The sequence below is a fragment of the Cydia fagiglandana genome, chromosome 20 (assembly GCF_963556715.1).
Source record: "Cydia fagiglandana chromosome 20, ilCydFagi1.1, whole genome shotgun sequence".
Classification (NCBI taxonomy): domain Eukaryota; kingdom Metazoa; phylum Arthropoda; class Insecta; order Lepidoptera; family Tortricidae; genus Cydia; species Cydia fagiglandana.
In genome coordinates this window covers 3,409,471-3,427,611 of record NC_085951.1, presented here as the reverse complement: position 1 = coordinate 3,427,611, position 18,141 = coordinate 3,409,471, and the positions used below count along the sequence as shown (strand labels likewise).

General features: G+C 41.2%; 1 protein-coding gene across 2 annotated transcripts in view; it reads right to left on the bottom strand.

The window, feature by feature from the left end:
* Window positions 1-15,756, bottom strand: part of LOC134674346 (max-binding protein MNT-like) — a 65,586-nt gene extending 49,830 nt beyond the window's left edge. Inside the window, exon 1 of one of the 2 annotated variants that reach the window (XM_063532396.1) lies at window positions 15,610-15,756. In XM_063532396.1, coding sequence (XP_063388466.1) covers window positions 15,610-15,679 — 70 coding nt within the window. In that variant the 5' untranslated portion in view covers window positions 15,680-15,756. Of the gene's footprint in view, window positions 1-668; window positions 787-15,609 lie in introns of those variants that run through there. The other variant, XM_063532395.1, reaches the window with a different exon arrangement.
* Window positions 15,757-18,141: the final 2,385 nt, after the last annotated feature.

Genomic DNA, 18,141 nt, shown 5'->3' with positions numbered 1-18,141 from the left:
AAGCTAAAAATCGATGAGGAAGAAGTATTATACAATAGTTTAACAGTCTAAGAAAGTTCTAGAAGCTCTACAGTAAATCTTTAATTCAATAACATTTTTTCCCAAGCAACTGAGTTACTAACTGCGCAATACATCGTCAGTCATATCATAATCTAGATAGATGTTCAATCAAGTGATCAAAAAATAGCCATTAGCAACCGGGAGTGTTTCTGTCTACGAAGCGATTTCGATCGGTGTTAAGGTTCCTTGACTTTTTGCCTTAGTTTGCAAAATACATACTCCAAGAGGCAGGTAGATGGAATTATCATTTACCTCGTATTTACTTGATTTTTAATACTAATTAGTAAAACTAATTAGTCTTCAAGGTATTGGGTATTCCAACAACAATGAGATCGCTCAAGGGCGGGTACTGGAAACGTAAGATTAAGTGAAGGTCATAAGTGGGCTGGTTCGACCGGTCAGCGGTTGCCAGAGCCGGCGCTGGCGGGGTCCTGCGGGCTGCACCACCAGCGGCGGCGCCGGCACGTGGGGTGAGGCGCGGCGCAGGTGCCGCCGACCTCGCACTATCTCGTCTCGCCGCCGAGGCCGCGATGATAACGCACGCTATTTTCGCCCGCTGTCGTTAGCTCGGCGATCCTGACCGTCGCAAACGCATCCGCAAAAATTACCACAAATAAACTAAAGACGTATCGCGCGAGGTGTCTGCACGCCGCGGCGGACTGGGTATGGAGACCGGCGGGTGCTATCCGAGCGGCGCCGACGCGATTCGGTCGACGACTGATCGCTCGCCGCGTTCCGCCGGCCATCTCCGTCTCGGAGGGAGGGAGGACGACCTCCGGGCCCCGCGCTCCGCGCCGTCGCGAGTGAAAACGCGAGGCAGAATCGCGAGGCGCGGGGGGCTCACGCGGTCGCAACGCTCGCTGCACCGCTCTGCACTTTACATAACGCTGCACGGCGCGGGCGAGGCGCGGGTGCCGAGAAACGAGGTCGCCGCGACCGCGGGACACCTACAGAATTTAAAGAGGCTCGCGACTGTGATGAAACGGCGGCAGGCGGCATTAGCACGCGGATGACGTGTCGAGTCCAGTAAGTCGGTCGGCGGAGTCAGTGAACCTCGACGGCGAATAAGGTGAATGGAACATGCAGCCGAAACCGGCGTAGGAGCCGCAGCCGCTCCTTATGCACAATGCTGATTAGCTTTCTAATGAAACGTGGCCGTGCGCTACACTGCCCGCCGCTTAGGCTCGCGAAGCGCCTCCTTTCCATACCGTCCGGAGCAAGATGACATGCCAGAAAGAGATACGCGAACACTTGTCTGATATAGCAACCCATCTGTTTCAGAAGCAGATTTTTTCTATACACAGACACACTGAGTTAGATTACAGTATATAGAGTAGAGCTTACTGTACATATTTTACATGTCAATAAATAAACAATTTGTTTTTGATACCTGGTCCAGGAGGTAACATGAGTAACACCACAATTCAAATTTTAATGGCAAAATGGAACACGACTTATAATTTCTCAGTAATTCTCATGAAAGTTGGCATACTTACACGAGTACCTCGTTTATAGCTGTGGGCGGCATTATTTTAGCGACATAATAGTACCCTGGGGCAATAACATCGCACGTGCCGTCCGTGCCGTACTCAAAGAAAGGTATCAGTTAGTGTTTATACGACGCCACGTTACCGTCCTACGCATGTTACCTATCTATAGCTCCACGAGCTTATTGACGCTCAGCGCTAAGAATAACCTGAACAGATTGCAGAAACACACGATTTTAAGGACTGAAGGAACTAGGAATTGAACTAAGCTTAAGGAAAATGCCATGAATTCAATTCGAAGCGCAAAATGCGGGGGAGAAAGATTGGAAGTGCAAGTAAAAGGAACACATAAGTGGCAGGCGGTAGGTTCCGCGGGAGGGGCGCGCGCATGCGTGCGCCGGCTGACCTTGGCGCGGTGCAGCGTGCAGCCCGGGCCGCCGCCCCTCCCCCCGCACGGGAAACTCCGCACCTTTTGCTGTTCATGTACCCCGCGTAACCACGCCTGCCGGTTTAGCAGGTTGCTTCGCTTCCATTTTGAGGCAGACACTTAATTAAATCAGGTATATGGCATGTTTATGGTGTATATAAATTGGGTAGGACTAGAACTGCACAATGATAAACTCTGTATTCAATATGCCCAAGGAGAAGAGAAGAACGTGAGCGATTTCCCTTTTCCAAGCACCTTTCAAATGAACTCAAGAAACAGTTCGTGCGTGGTGGTATGTATGTAACTTCACCCACCACCTTAGCCTGCCAGCCTGCCACCTACTAGTGCCTTCATGACATTACTAATGTTTCAAATAGATCTGTGTTTATAATAAAAACTTTTGATGTTTGAAAATGTGAATGGATTTGGATGGAATTTGGCATGCCTAGTTAAATATTTTTATTTTATCCAGAAAATGTAAAATGGAGAGTATAGCTTGTACGGAAATGCCATTAACGAGTTCCAAACAGTCGTTGACAGTTTTCATTCTCTCTTAAACAGGCCACAATGTCCACAATCGTACAAAGTGAATGTTTTTATCAATCAAGCGTGCATTTAGGAGCCCTCATACCGGACGTGCAGATACGGCTGTCTGGCAACCAAGGTTTCCAAACGCTCGCAGAATGCTGGCGAAGCTGACAAAACCTTACAACTGTGATCCCTGTATCCGTACCAATTACACGGAGCTGTAAAGACTGGTTACGAAGAGCATGTGTACACCCTGAGCTCGTTGGGCGATGCGAATACTCAACCAGACCCTACATCGATAACAATTACGAGAGACAAAAAAGACGTAAAGCTAGTAGAATTAACAAGCACTTAAGTCCTTTTACTTTCATAGTGGGAAATGTGTGAAGCTCATCATTACTACACTGTAAAGGAGACAACAGGGCTTCATATAAATTTTAATAAGGCAGCCAACGCACACGTGTGAGGAAAATGTGACATAACATTTAAAATTTCCCCTGAATCAAAGGAAACTGAATGGTATTAACATAAAATAATGTTAATATATTGTGATTCATACGTATAAAAAAGGTCAATGAACTTGACACAGAGGACAGGGCAAACATGGAATTAAATGAAACAAAACTAATACATAATCCATGAGTCCATGACCAGAGTTTATGAAATTGATAACAGCTAGTCTTAGTGGTAGGTATTGAATTTTTATCAAGACCAATAGCTGTAGGGTTCCGTAAGAATATCCAAGCAGTTTCTCTGTAAGATACCTACTTATGTTATATATACTTACTTAGTAAATTGATTAAACTTTTATAGGTGTTTGGTCAGAAATCATGGGTTCAGATTCAGACCTCGGTTGTGAGTTGCGCTGCAGAGCAGAAGAAGTCATTCCCGAAAAAAATGCAAAAATTATGACAAAAAAATCGGTCAGAATCGTTATTATCCACAGACAAGAAGTTAATATAAGAACAAGGACAAAATAAAGCAATACAGAATACAAATTTAAAGTAAAGGCAAGTAAAAAGTTAAAAACAACTGGTGGCGTTCTCAATGATAATAATCAATCTATTCCAGATACTATTATTAACATAAAGGCAAATGAGTTAGATGGCATAACAGAAGACTAAAATGAGCAGATCATTCAATTCTGCAATCAATAAGTAAGGAATAGAGCAAACAGGCCGGCCGGAATGGAAATACATGAGTATATTTAGTGATTTGATTACCTAAAAGACAAATTGGTCTGCTGACGCAAATGAAATCAATTTGAACTAATCGTTTGTATAGTTAAATTTATTTAGACGTCCGAATCATAAGAAATTTTATGTTTACATATACACTGTTTTACTACACGACTATTCTGAACCTTTCGCAAAATATTGTGAACAACATTTTTTGAATGGTGGGTAAATCGATGATCTGATAAGTATTTAAAAGTTAAATACAGATTGGGTGACGAAATATTCAAAGACATAATTGGTTTGGATTTGAATTTAGAATACATTGCGTTTAGAACTCAGAACTCCCTTTCAGTCATCAATCGTGCCAGAACCTAGTAACTGATCGGAGCAAATGCGTCGCCATAATTTCCAGTCATTAAAAATCGTACCCGCGGCGAGTAACGGTCCAGAACGGTACTGTCGCCAAAGTCACCGTCGGACGACAAACATCTTATTTATCATTTATCGCAGTTTCACCTAGCGACCTATGCTTAGGGTTGCCTAGCAAGGAAGTCAGAGTTTTCTTGACATGGAATTTTAATCATACAGACCAAACATTGCCGATTCTTGAATCCACATATCTATTAGTTTTTTTTTTCATTTTATGCTTTTGCAATAAATATTTATTATGCTTAAATCGTCAACTTTTTCTTTCACTAATATGAATAGGTACCTACAAAAATTAAATGTTCAGTAAGTACCTAAATATACACTAACAAAATACTTGTCATGATTGAAATTTTACGAAATTCTGATCATAACATGAAAACTCTCTACATATTTATCAAATATTTTAGACTTCAAGCACACAGTTCTTTGTGTAAAAACTATTATTAAAAAATAAAGTCGCATATAAAATATGCATCAAGGATTTCGTTCGGAATTAATGATTTTATTATTTTATTGATATCTGGTAACCCTATTCAAGCTTCTGTTAAGGAAGACAAAACTTAGGCAAAATGTTTTATTTATCAACTGAATTTCAATAATCTGGACCGCTACCAACTTCTGTATTGTAAAGGTATTTAAATTTAACGATTCCACTTCTTCTAGCGCGATCTTAGTTCAGTTGTATACCTTCACCTTCATACATGTATAGTCAGAAAACTAGTGACGTATACGTGCATTACTTTTCTCAGGTGATAGTACCGCATAACGGTACATACATGGCAAAATCGCGAATCTTGAATGTGAAATGTAGACTCTTTACAGGTGCACTTTTGCACATACCTACAGCTTTAAATCTATGTGTTTTATACCACTAGACGAAGAATTCCGAATGAACTTCGAAGACGTTAGCAAAGGTATTTAATTTACACTATTTACTCATATCTCCTACTTAGGTATTCAACAAAAGCTTTTAGGACACTGACTTTGTCAGGATGGACGAATGTCTGATTTCTTTTTTATTTATTAATAAAATTAAATTTTGTAAACCAAGTTTGTCTGTGGAACAGACAGTAAGCACGTGAAACAAAGATGCAAAAAGTAGTAGCTTTTTACATTTTTTTTTAAGTACATACAAATTATACATATTTAATTCTTGTGTGTTATTCAAAAGAAAGCGTTAATGCAAAAATATAAGGACTGGATGCCACATGGCATTCACTAGCAGCTGTTTTTCTCCAAAGGACATCCGAATTCCGATATCAGATCGGACAATTTGATAAAGCTCGGCTAATAATAGATAATGTGGCATATCTACTATCGTATTAAACAGGTTCTACTGTGCATGGTACCTATTATTCCCATTCAAAAGTGATTTGATTGCTTAGCGATGAAGAGCCTACACATGAAAATCAGTTTTCAAATAATCACATTACTCGGCTTTCAAATCAATTTGCTCGCAATCCGAGATACAACGGAGTGCGTCCTCAGTCGCGAGGTCACGCGATCCTTTCACTGCGCGCTGGGTACGGCGGCGCGGCGGGTATCCGACCTTAGAGCGATGCGATTGTTTGTGTCGGATGCACCGAGAGGCCTTTAAGAGGGGGCTAACGCCAAATTGTAGTTCTTATATTGAATAATCAAGCGCAAATGCCATGAAAAATTCACTGCTATAGAGTAAGACTAAGCGTGGGAAGGCCCAGACTAGATGCACCGACGATTTGGTTAAAGTCGCGGGAAACCGTTGGTTGAGGGCAGCGAATGACCGTTCGCTGTGGAGATCCTTGGGGGAGGCCTTTGTCCAGCAGTGGACGTCTTTCGGCTCAGATGATGATTAGCATCATTAGCAAGGGCAGACTCGAACCAAAACACTGCGAACTGCGCGCTGGATACGGCAGGTACCCCCCCGACCTTACAGCGATGCGATTGTTTGTGTGTCGAATGCAATGAGAGGCCCTTAAAAATTATACGTGCTAACAGTAACAAGTTATACACAAGTCAAGGTTGTCGTGATTGTTTTTAGTAATGATGGTTTCATAGCCGACGACAAAAAGTTACGTCATGTAGACACTCTGCACTTGTGTTGTGCAGCGAACTAAATAAACTTTTTCGGAAAGAGTATACACCGTGTTCTTTTTGATTTCCGTTAATTTCAAGGGTGCATTCCTGAGCTTAAATTAAGTAACTTTGTCAAAGCCACCGATATTCTAATTAACTCCATTTCGGAGATAATGAATATATTTTTTTTCCTATAAGGCCTCTACAAGCGTGTACACTTGCTTTAGGGCCGGTTTACATATTGATTAGTGTTTAGGATGAGTTCATACATTTGCTAGTAAACTTAAGTACAATCTTGGTCTATCGATGTTCGAAATGTCATTGATTTGTCACAGATTTCAATTATTTGGATGAGTTAAATGTAATGCCCGTGTTACAACAACGCTATATGCTACATTTAATTACTTTTTAAACGTATATTTTTTTAATAAAACGCAAAAAAAAAAATTTTTTGAAAATTATTGCTGCCATTTAGTTCTCTTAAACGTACTTAACCATACCCTGAAGTTAACGGAATTCAATAAAAACACGGTGTATTGTATACCTATCTAGAGAGACGGAGACAGATTAATATTTAAATTAATTTAGAAGTTCATAAGAAATAATTTAGATCACATAAACCAGAACTTAAGGCAACGGAGACGTTACGAGTTACGACCAAACATTTTGGATGGAAATTATTGGAATCAATTTGCCATTCTCCGATCTACAAGAATAAAAAGTTCCGATAATTTGCAAAAATTAACGACACACCTATCAATAACGGTTTTAGCAATCAATTGAGAAATAAATACCTAGTAATACTCCAGAAGCACGCGTCCCAAAAATATTTATTTTGCGCAACTCAATTAGCTGAAATACTTACTGTTCAGCGAATTCGCAATTGTAGCAAACGAAGCCGTTTTTTCAGTTTGCCTAATGTTAATATTTTATTCCTAGCCACGTCAAATTAAGCCGAATTTGGGCAAGCTGCGGAAATAATTCGTGTAGTTTTGAAAATTGGTACAGGCATACCTTGTGGTGTCTAGATAAACATACTAAAAGTCCTCGAGGGTAGGGGGTGTGCTGGGGGTGTAGAGGGGGGTTGAAGGTACCTTTTTTCATATTTTTGCTCATATCTCGAAAATGTGTACGAATTGCATTATAATTACTTCGGACAAAAGTTTTAACATAAAATTTACTACAAATTTGGTTATGTTTATTTTTACTCTGCGATCAATACTTTAGGAGCTACAGGCTGTTAAAGTTAAATAAGAGATAAAAAATAGACGGTTTAAAAAAACGTCGTATTTTCATAATTGTTCATCATAAATAAAAATTTTAATTGAGAATAAGCAAGCTAAATGACCTGCTGATAAAATATAAAAAAACCGGCCAAGAGCATGTCGGGTCATGCTCAGTGTAGGGTTCCGTAGTTACCCGTCCGTCAAAATAGACTATTTGCAAAAACTCAAAAACTGCTTAATCGATTAGGTTCGCTATATTGTTCTCTGAAAGTCTTTACTAAGCTTTACTTTCACGATTTTTTTCATATTTTTTGGACCCATGGTTCAAATGTTCGGGGAACTAAAGTGGAAAACACAACTTTTTTTCTTTCAGATCGATTATTTCCGAAAATATTAAGCAGATCAAGAAATGGTTCTCGAATACCCGTATTCGTTTTAAAAAACCTATCCAACGACACCCCACACTATAGGGTGGAAGCGAAAAAAAAATTCATCCCCTTTTTAATGTACGGCAGCCACCCTAAAAAAATATTTTTTCTAATTTATATTTTTCAATTTTGTCAGCGTAACTGATTTATATATTCGTGTCAAATTTAAACATGAAAACTAGAAAAAAATTTTTTTATGGTGGTTGCCCTACATTAAAGTGGGGATGAAATTTTTTTTCACTTCCACCCTATAGTGTGGGGTGTCGTTGGATAGGTCTTTTAAAACGAATAAGGGTCTTGAGGAACCATTTTTTGATCAACTTAATAATTTCGGAAATAATCGATCTGAAAGAAAAAAAGTTGTGATTTACCCCTTAGTTCCCCTAACTTTTGAACCATGGGTCCAAAAAATATGAAAAAAATCGTGAAAACATAACTTAGTAAATACTTTCAAGGAAAAATATAGCGAACCTAATCGGTACAGCTGTTTTTGAGTTATGGCAAATAGTCTATTTTGACAGACGGGTAACTACGGAACCCTACACTGAGCATGACCCGACATGCTCTTGGCCGGTTTTTTTATATTTTATCAGCAGGTCATTTAGCTTGCTTATTCTCAATTAAAATTTTTATTTATAATGAACAATTATGAAAATACGACGTTTTTTTAAACCGTCTATTTTTTATTACTTATTTAACTTTAACAGCCTGTAGCCCCTAAAGTATTGATCGCAGAGTAAAAATAAACATAACCAAATTTGTAGTAAATTTTATGTTAAAACTTTTGTCTTAAGTAATTATAATGCTATTCATACAGATATTCGAGATATGAGCAAAAATATGAAAAAAAGTACCTTCAACCCCCCTCTACACCCCCAGCACACCCCCTACCCTCGAGGACTTTTAGTATGTTTATCTGGACATCACAAGGTATACCTGTACCAATTTTCAAAACTACACGAATTATTTCCGCAGATTTTTCTAATTTGCTTAGGCTATCCAGAAAAAAAGGGCTAAACTGTTTTGATAGGTTGCTTTTATATAATGCTCATTCCAACTTTCCCAATTGTTTAGAAAGTCTTGAAACCCAAGATGTGTACAATTTAATTGCGAAGGATTTGATATTTACCACTAGCTTTTCGGTGAAGAAAAACATCGCATACATTCTCGAAGAACAGCTAACATTCCTCCAAGGACTCCAAACAACATACAGAAAATACAGAACTAGGTACATCACGCATTGTTTTTAGGAGATTTTTTTGTAAGATTTGACTGGTCTAGACCTGATGCTCTTCCAACGAAGTTGGAACAACGCATCCATTGAAAATTCAACATCAATATCGATCTAATCTTAATACCCGTAAAATTTTCCAGAATAGACCACACGATTTTCTTCATCTGGCTTTCATCGGGGAAGGGTTTTTGTGCTTCAACTGCAATAAGGACCTTTCTGACAGAATTTCTGTGGGAAGTTCAGATAAAAAGGCCCTTATTGCACTTGACGCATAAGGTCCCTTCTGTGTTGGAAAGACATTCACCGTCAGCTAATGATAGTGTTGCCATTATAGTCTGTATCGGACCTCATAAAACCTGCGATTAACTATCGACAACTTTCCAGCGCATACAAAGTCGCCAAACGGCTTACGTATACGTGCGTAGCATCGCTGTTAACTGTCAATGTGAACCTTACTACCACGCAATAAGGTGCACCGATGGTCAAATGTAATTCCGCATAACGTCGGCTAAATTCGCAAACCTCGTAACTTCTCCGGAGGAGTTAAGAGGTTTGCAACTCTATGTATTGTTGGCTAAGGTAGGAAATCCCTATTGTGCTTGAAATGGAGTTACGAGGTTTTCGAGTTTAGCTGACGAATATATGTATGCAGAACTGGTGCTGATAAAGTGAGCAAACACGATAAGGGTAGCGCGTGTGTATCGGTAAAGGTTCAAGTGGATACGTGCGTGGTCAGTTCGGTTTTCTGTATTTTATAGTCTTTGTTTTAGTCGGACCACATTAACTCTGCATGGCCTTTGCAATAAGAAAACTTTTCCCAATTAGAACATTAAGGTTTCTTCAAACAAAAACGTCACTTTTGACACTGACACATCTAATCCATATCGTTTCTAGATCTATTCATTGACGAATTTTAAAGTTCGATTCGGGGCGAAAGTGTGGGTGCCATCTTTAATGTAAAATTTCTATGAAAATATTATTCTAAATCTTTCTGTCAGGTACAAATCGTAGTTTGACTTCTCACTACCATTTCCTATTTATCTCTCTCAGCTGCAATAGGTTAGCTGGTCTTATAGTCGTCTTAAAGGGATAAGTTCGCCTTTGTACACATTTATTGTATTCTCTTTTAGTTAATGTACTTGGTTTGTGCAATTAAGTGTTTTACTCATCATCATTCTCTTGCCCTTGTCCCATTCACTGGGGGTATCGGCGCAGCATGTCTTTTTCTTCCATATACCTCTCTCTCGCCCGTCATCTCAACATTCACTCGCGTTCGTTTCATATCATCTCTCACACAGGTGACACAGTCCATCCACCTTTTCCTCGGTTTTCCTCTCCCGTCACATCCCTTCGCATTCATTCGTAAATTCGTAATACCTTTCTGGTCGTGACTTTCATCCCTCCATTCCTTGTTTCCCTACTACGTTTATAATAAATACATTCTATCCCGCGGTGTAACATTTTTATCACGTGGAGCACCGATAAAGCCATCCAAAATACGCCTGCTGCGGGCGCAGCACGGTTCCATTTTTATCGACTATAACTATGCGCATCCCTATTGCACTAACATACTTGTTAGAACCTGACAGGCATGGTGACAAGCGATAAAAACGCGACCGTGCTACGCCGCCTGGGAGCTATTTCGGAATCGACATCGACGTGACGCAACACTGTCATATTAAAAGGCCATTATAAATCGATTTTTTAAACCGGCCATGTGCGAGTCGGACTCGCGCACGAAGGTTTCCGTACCATTACGCCAAAAACGGCAATAAAATCACGTTTGTTCTATGGAAGCCCCACTTAAATATTTATTGTATTCTGTCTTTGGTATTTGTTGATATAGCGGCAATAGATCTAACTATCACGGTTCATGAGATACAGCCTGGTGACAGACAGACGGACAGAGGAGTCTTAGTAATAGGGTCCCGTTTTTACCCTTCGGGTACGGAACCCTAATAAACAAAATTACGGTGACACTTTTAGACTCCTTGTCACTATTAAGTCTGTTGCAATCAGCTTGGGCGGTTTATGTACAATTCTAGCCCAATAATTCGATCCTTAACCTTTCAGTGACAAGTATAGGATAAGGGTCCACTCGATAAAATCACTTTTCCCAAGGGTCATCCACTGTTTGGAAGTAAATATGGCAAATAAAGTCAATAGAGGTTATAGACCCTTGAGTTGACTACTTCAGTTCCAGGGACCACCGTTCGACGGACCTCTAGGTTAAGAGCTGTCCTCGAAATGTTTGTTTTAGGAATAGCTATTCTACGTCCTCATTTCCTTTTAGGTCATTTTCTTTTTTTATGACAGGAAGGATAGTATAAGGAAATTGATGATGTTTTGGCGAATGTGTCAATCGATTTATTTTAATTATATCGCTGGTGCGATACGCAGTCTCTTGTTTTTATTAGAATTAAAATTAAACTACCAAATAAACTACTGAATGTAACTACTGGGAAAAAAAATCCCACCTTTTACCAGTGGTTTGGTGGTTACTACTGGGGATTTTTTCCCAGTAGTTACCAGTGGTGGTAAATAAACCCCAGTAGCGACCAGTGTTCCCACTGGTACTGGTAACAACTTGGTGGTACCTAGGGAATGCAATACCGGGATACCAGGATCCCGAAATACCGGGATCCCGCATGCAATTTGCGGGATTAATCCCGCTCGTAAATTAAGCGGGATCCCGCGGGATTTGCGGGATCGAAGAACGACGTGATTCTTACGTGTTACTACAAGGAACACAGGCTCGGGCACGTGCCTTCTGGCGAAAATTCTTCACGGAGCCTAAATGCATCTATGGAGGAAAGGGGTAATGACACGGAAGAGCATTTTGCCCGAATTTGTCTATTTATTTCATCACACTTTCTCGTAAAAGGTGTTATTTTACGTAGGCCACGCGGTCCGTAAATCTTAAATTTGTACCCAGGGAATTTTGTTATGTAGGTACGTCCGAAATTAGGCAGACTTTTTATTGTTTTCCCTCTTTTTTCCTCACAGGTGTGATGAAAAACATTGTGTGTGCCACGAGCAAAGAATATAATACTCACAAGGAGAAGAACGGTAACTCCATACAAAAAAATGTCCCCAACCGTTTATACGTTTATACTACTGGCGCCCTCGATGTGTACCAATGGAACTAAAGTTGACAACCGGTTTAGCCTGGCGGGTATTGGTATTATAGGTATATAGTAATTATGTTGATAAACATATTTGTTATCTTCATATCACGAAATATATGAAAGATGCAAATATTACCCCTTGTTTGTGGTATTATCTATTGATTTAAATAAAAGGCATATTTATGTTTATAACATTGTATTATGTTTTACATATAGAAATATACACTGAAAATTAAACCCTGACAACTTAATAAAAATAGACATTAATAAAGCGCATTCACAAAGTTTTCAGTATTATACAAATAACATTAGGCATGCCTACCTATTACACTTTACACACAGATACACTACACTTTACACACGGCATTTTACACAGATTTCTAACTTGTATTCATTCATACATTTCTTCACGGTTAATTAATACGCTTTCCAGATGCGTTATGACTCGGTTCCTTCTGAACCCACTAAAGCTGTATAAATTTCACTCTGGCTGCTTCAACAGCCGTTGCTCCGCATTTAGCACATTTTCTATGTGCGTTGCTGTAATCTATGTAGGTACAGACTTACAGTCTTAAGTGGTTGTACCGCTACGTTGTATTTATTATTTAAAGATTTAATAAATAAAATTTTCGTTATGAACTTTAACCACAGCAGTTGGACAGAGTCATTGACAAATATATTTTTTTATTATGGTGGGTAGACGTATCTACCCTCCATATATTTTATGAATATTGATAAAGACAGTTGGAAGCAAATATTCATTATAAAACTTAATCGCGTGTAATTAAGTTTTAAGCGTTTTAAGTCCCGTTTTATGATTAATTATGTATAAAATTCGTGATAATTTAAATCAGAGTTGGGAGCAATGTTGCTGTAGAAAAATGTTTTTATTTTTATTACTCGCAACTTTTTCTCGGAGGCCAACGCACACATAGAAGCTTCAGGCGCACACATGCGCAATTATTTGGGGACATAACTTTCTTAGGAAGTGAACAGGCCTTGGCCACGAGTGGTACAGGACTTACGAAATCGCGTTAATTAAGCCTTTACACACGTTCTTAAATTCTTGATTACTGTCATTATACCGTATTCTTTTAATACAAAATGTACTATTTCTAATTTTAGTTTATTTTTTGTTTTCAACCTTCAAATTTAGTACTAATTCGTAAAATTGTATACTAACTTGCGGGATCCCGCAAATACCGGGATCCCGCGGGACTTAAAATGGCAATCCCGCGGAATACCGGGATTGAGTTCCTCATGCGGGATTGCATTCCCTAGTGGTACCTGATTAGTGGGAATAACCCATCTCGCTCACGCTTACGCTCATGCAGTAAGAGTAAGAGAGGAACCCGAACCTGGGCCTTAACCAAGAGGCCCGCAGAAGATGAAGAAACCCAGCCTACCTATTTGTGACGTCGCACGGGTAAAGGTATCTTATGGCGGTTACTCTATTATTAAAGCCGCTCCAATATTATTGCGGCGCTATGCGACGTAAGCGCCAGCCGCCAATTAGGTACCTTTTGCCGTGGAACGTCACATTTATTCCTTACTAATACGCATCTACGTGCGATGGAACTGTTCCGCTTTCGCGACCCGCTTAACGATGCAGCGACAATGTTGCACTGTTGCATGAACTATGTCAACTATGTAACAAATGCTAAGATAATCTGGGGGCCTAGCCAAGGTGACAATCGTTTGCGTCGTAGCGAACGAAATGCTTCTATCACTCTTCCATATTAGTGCAATAGAGAGGCGTTTCGTTGGCTACGGCGCAAACGATTATCTTAACTAGGCCCCCTGGGCAGTCTTCTGTCATCAATTCATCATCATCCGTAGTACTCTTTGGCACGGCTAACTTGAGGAGTGAGTCCGCTCGGCAACTTAATCCCAAGAATCTGCATAACCTCTAGCCGCCCAGAGACCTATAAAAAGGTCTCCTGTTCCATTCTAATTTGAACTTTGTGTTGACAAAATAAAATTCCATTTTGCTTGGCAAGGTTTGACGTATGGGCGGCTAGAGGATAGAGGCATTCGTGTCTCGGTCGACATCCCTATTACACCTAGATGGCATTAGGGATGTCGACTGCATTGTTATTATTATTACTTATTTAAGTATTACGCATGTGAATAGGTCACTTCTGTGGTTGTCATAGGTACATAACTATTATTCACTCTTTTCCTGAGTACATTTACGTCCACAAATAGATTAGATACCTATAAATAGACTGCTAGATTAATATGGGAGTAAACAAGGAAAAATATTGTTGGTTACTTATCTAAAAAAATAAGTACAAAAACAAATCCGAGGGCCTACCGCGAACTACAAACGAACTTTTGCCCCTGCTCTGTCGCGGTTCGTGGTAGGCCCTTTGACATCGTAGAATTCATTTTAACACCTTTACCGTCGCTCTCTACGCTCCGCGCGTTTTGTAACTTGTTCGCTCTGTACTGACACGGGTTGCAGAAATGAAAAGAGTCACGCGACAGCGTAGGCACATTTTGCGGTTTGCAACAACCACACTGTATGACTCGTGTTGTGACTCTTCAAAGTAGGTAAGGTAAGCCACGTAGGCGTGATAGTGCACACAATAAGACAATGAGTTCATACTTCACCGTGTTGCGTGTAAAATAACGCGTATAAGTTTGATTTGAAATCTGGAAAGGATGTTGAAGCGATGTGCCGCGGTGCGTGCCCCCCCGACACGCGCCGCGATCAGCTGACCGATGCGCCCCCTGCTGGCCCGATCCCCCCGTAGGTACTTGCCACTGTCGCTACTCGCTAACTATATCAACGCATAGAGGAAATTTTATACCTACGTACGTGGCACTGGCGTTTTATGTTATGACACTGTTATGACCACCATTTGCGTAGGCGCTAGTTTTCTTATTACTCTTATTAGAGTCGGTACTGTCGGTAGGAATACTAGGGGCACATGCGTTCGGTAATTAGTAAACAACGTTGAAAATATTTATCACGCGAAAGGTGCAATATAGCCCGTACTTCTTTCTACATAAGGTTTAAAAGTTTGTCACAAAATGAATGCATAGAAAGAGCAGCCGGAATGTCGTGTAGTGTTAGCGTAACGAGTTACGACGTAGTGAACAACACGTTCCCGTCGAGTGCGAGGCTATCTATGATTCATAGATATGTACGGTGCGAGTCGGCCGCCGCTTTCGTATCGCACGTTGCAAATTGCATTAGATAAAAGCGACCGGCGCGCGGCGGATTGATTATGAGTTACGTGCGCCGCTTAGCGTTCATAATTGGCGAATTTCAGGTTTCCTTTGTTTACGTGGGGCGAGGCCGGCGCGGGGCGCGACGGCGCGGCTGCGTGCCGTTCAAGGTCAAGAGCGTCGGGCGTCGGCTCGCTGCACCGGCGTCCGACCGGCCGCGGCCGCGCCGTGTGCCGCCGGCGGCCGACTTACCGGCCTGGAGGCGCCGCTCCTGCAGCTCGATGAAGCGCGCCGCCTCGAGCAGGGTGTCCAGCAGGCTCATGACGCACGAGGCACGGCGACGCGCCGCGCGGTACAGGCGCGCCCGCTGTCACGCCGCGACTGGCCACGCGCGCGGCGCGGCGCTCACGTGGCCGCGGCGCCGCCGACCAATGGCGGCGCGGCGTGCGCGTCACGTGACCGCGCCCGGCCACTAGCGGCGCGGCGAGTTACCCCGCCGCCCCGCAAGAGATCGATGCCATTGCAGCGATCGAATGCACAAGCGCCCCCGCTCCGCGCCTCCACGAGCCACCGGCGACCGGTGACGCGGCACTACACCTACAGGGCTTTGTTTATCTAATACTTTTTTTTTCGTCTAGGAACGGCAATAGCATTAATCAAAAAATTTGCCTAAGTTTTCAGAGATTCCTACGAGCTGTGCGCTTGGCGGAGGCACTGCCGGCGAGCACGTGCTGACCCGACTTTCACTTCCGCGCTCGTCGCCTCTAACAAGTTGCACCGTACAATTTTCACCTCAAACATTTTGTGAGGGAGAATTTACTAAAACACCTATAATTGTACGTAGGACGCACCTAATAAGTCCTATCATTTCATTATTAATCGACTACACTAATCTACCTAGTAATTAAATAGTTATTAGTATCAGAATAATAAACAAAACAGTCTACATAAATTATGTAATCTAACGCAAGATGACGACTTGCTGACGGGGCCTATTACGCCGTCGAAAGTTAGGTACCTATAAATAGGATACTTTTCCGTCAGTTTTTTGGTGCGGAATTTACGCAAGGCCGTTGGCCTGTCACGGGAATGTGAGACTCGATGCGGGGTGATAAGGTTCATTTTGGAAAAACGTGGGCGGACCGTTTTTGAAGTTTGGATCAAAAACATAATGATCGTCGTGACTTCATAGCGACCGGGCTACTTGTGTAGGTAACGTATTCGTAACTAATAAATAATGTGGTCAGAATCAAAAATAGAACTTAGTTATATTATAGAAGTTCCTATTAGCAAGATGTTATGTTTAAATTTTAATCGGATGTCCCCAGAGGCTCAAATTCAACTGGCAGAAAATGCTTAATAGCATTAAGTCCGTCTTTTGCACGATAAGATTCTCCTTTGTTCAACTATTATTAAATGGTCTGTGATATGATATCAAATAAATATAGGATTTGTGGTGTGGTTGCTCTTTTCTCTTCCGCGAACATTTTACTTGACAACTATGGAGTAGTAAATATGAACTGTGATAGGGACCATCCCATTAGTATTCCACCTGTCCAATTTCTTAGCCCAATTTGTATTTGCGTCTCACATCTTGCTTAGTGAGAGAGTGAGACGTCAGACGCACGAGAGTGCACATTGGACCAAGAAATTGGACAGGTGGAATACCAACTTCAGGGTGGTACCAAGAAATTCGACAGGTGTAATACCAACCTTAGGGTGGTACCAAGAAATTGGACCGGCAGAATACCAACCAACCTTATAGGGTGGTACCAAGAAATTCGACAGGTGGAATACCAACCTTAGGGTGGTCCCAAGAAATTCGACAGGTGTAATACCAACCTTACGGTGGTACCAAGAAATTGGACAGGAATACCAATCTTAGGGTGGTAATAAGAAATTGGACAGGAATACCAACCTTAGGGGGGTACCAAGAAATCGGACAAGTCGAATACCAACCTTAGGGTGGTACCAAGAAATTGGACAGGAATACCAATCTTAGGGGGGTACCAAGAAATTGGACAGGAATACCAATCTTAGGGGGGGTACCAAGAAATCGGACAAGTCGAATACCAACCTTAGGGTGGTGCCAAGAAATTGGACAGGAATACCAATCTTAGGGCGGTACCAAGAAATTGGACAGGAATAGCAACCTTAGGGGGGTAACAAGAAATCGGACAAGTCGAATACCAACCTTAGGGTGGTACCAAGAAATTGGACAGGAATACCAATCTTAGGGCAGTACCAAGAAATTGGACAGGAATACCAACCTTAGGCGGGTACCAAAAAATCGGGCAAGTCGAATACCAACCTTAGGGTGGTACCAAGAAATTGGACAGGTGGAATACCAAACTTAGGGAGGTATTCTATCTACACAATATCTTGGTCCAACGTCATTACGTCTTACTCTCTCATTAAGCAAAATGTGAGACAAAATACACATTGGACGTGCATTGGACTAAGAAATTGGACAGGTGGAGTACAACCAATTTGAGCAAAACCGATGCTGCCAAAAATACAGGAGTGCGGGGGACGAGGGCTGAGGTGAGCGAGTCTGATACCTTGTCTGTGGACCAGGAATACCAGGATCGTCATAGACGCGAGAGGTATAATATAATAACTGCTTTTAAGATTAAACTTCACCATGGTATTACACACGGTGTAACATGAGGAAACCGAATAATTTTAACAGCGTATTCCTGATCGTATTTAGACACTTTGTGCTATAAACTTTTTTGAAATTCGCCTAGTTTCAGAGATAATATTAATTAAAGAAAAAACAAG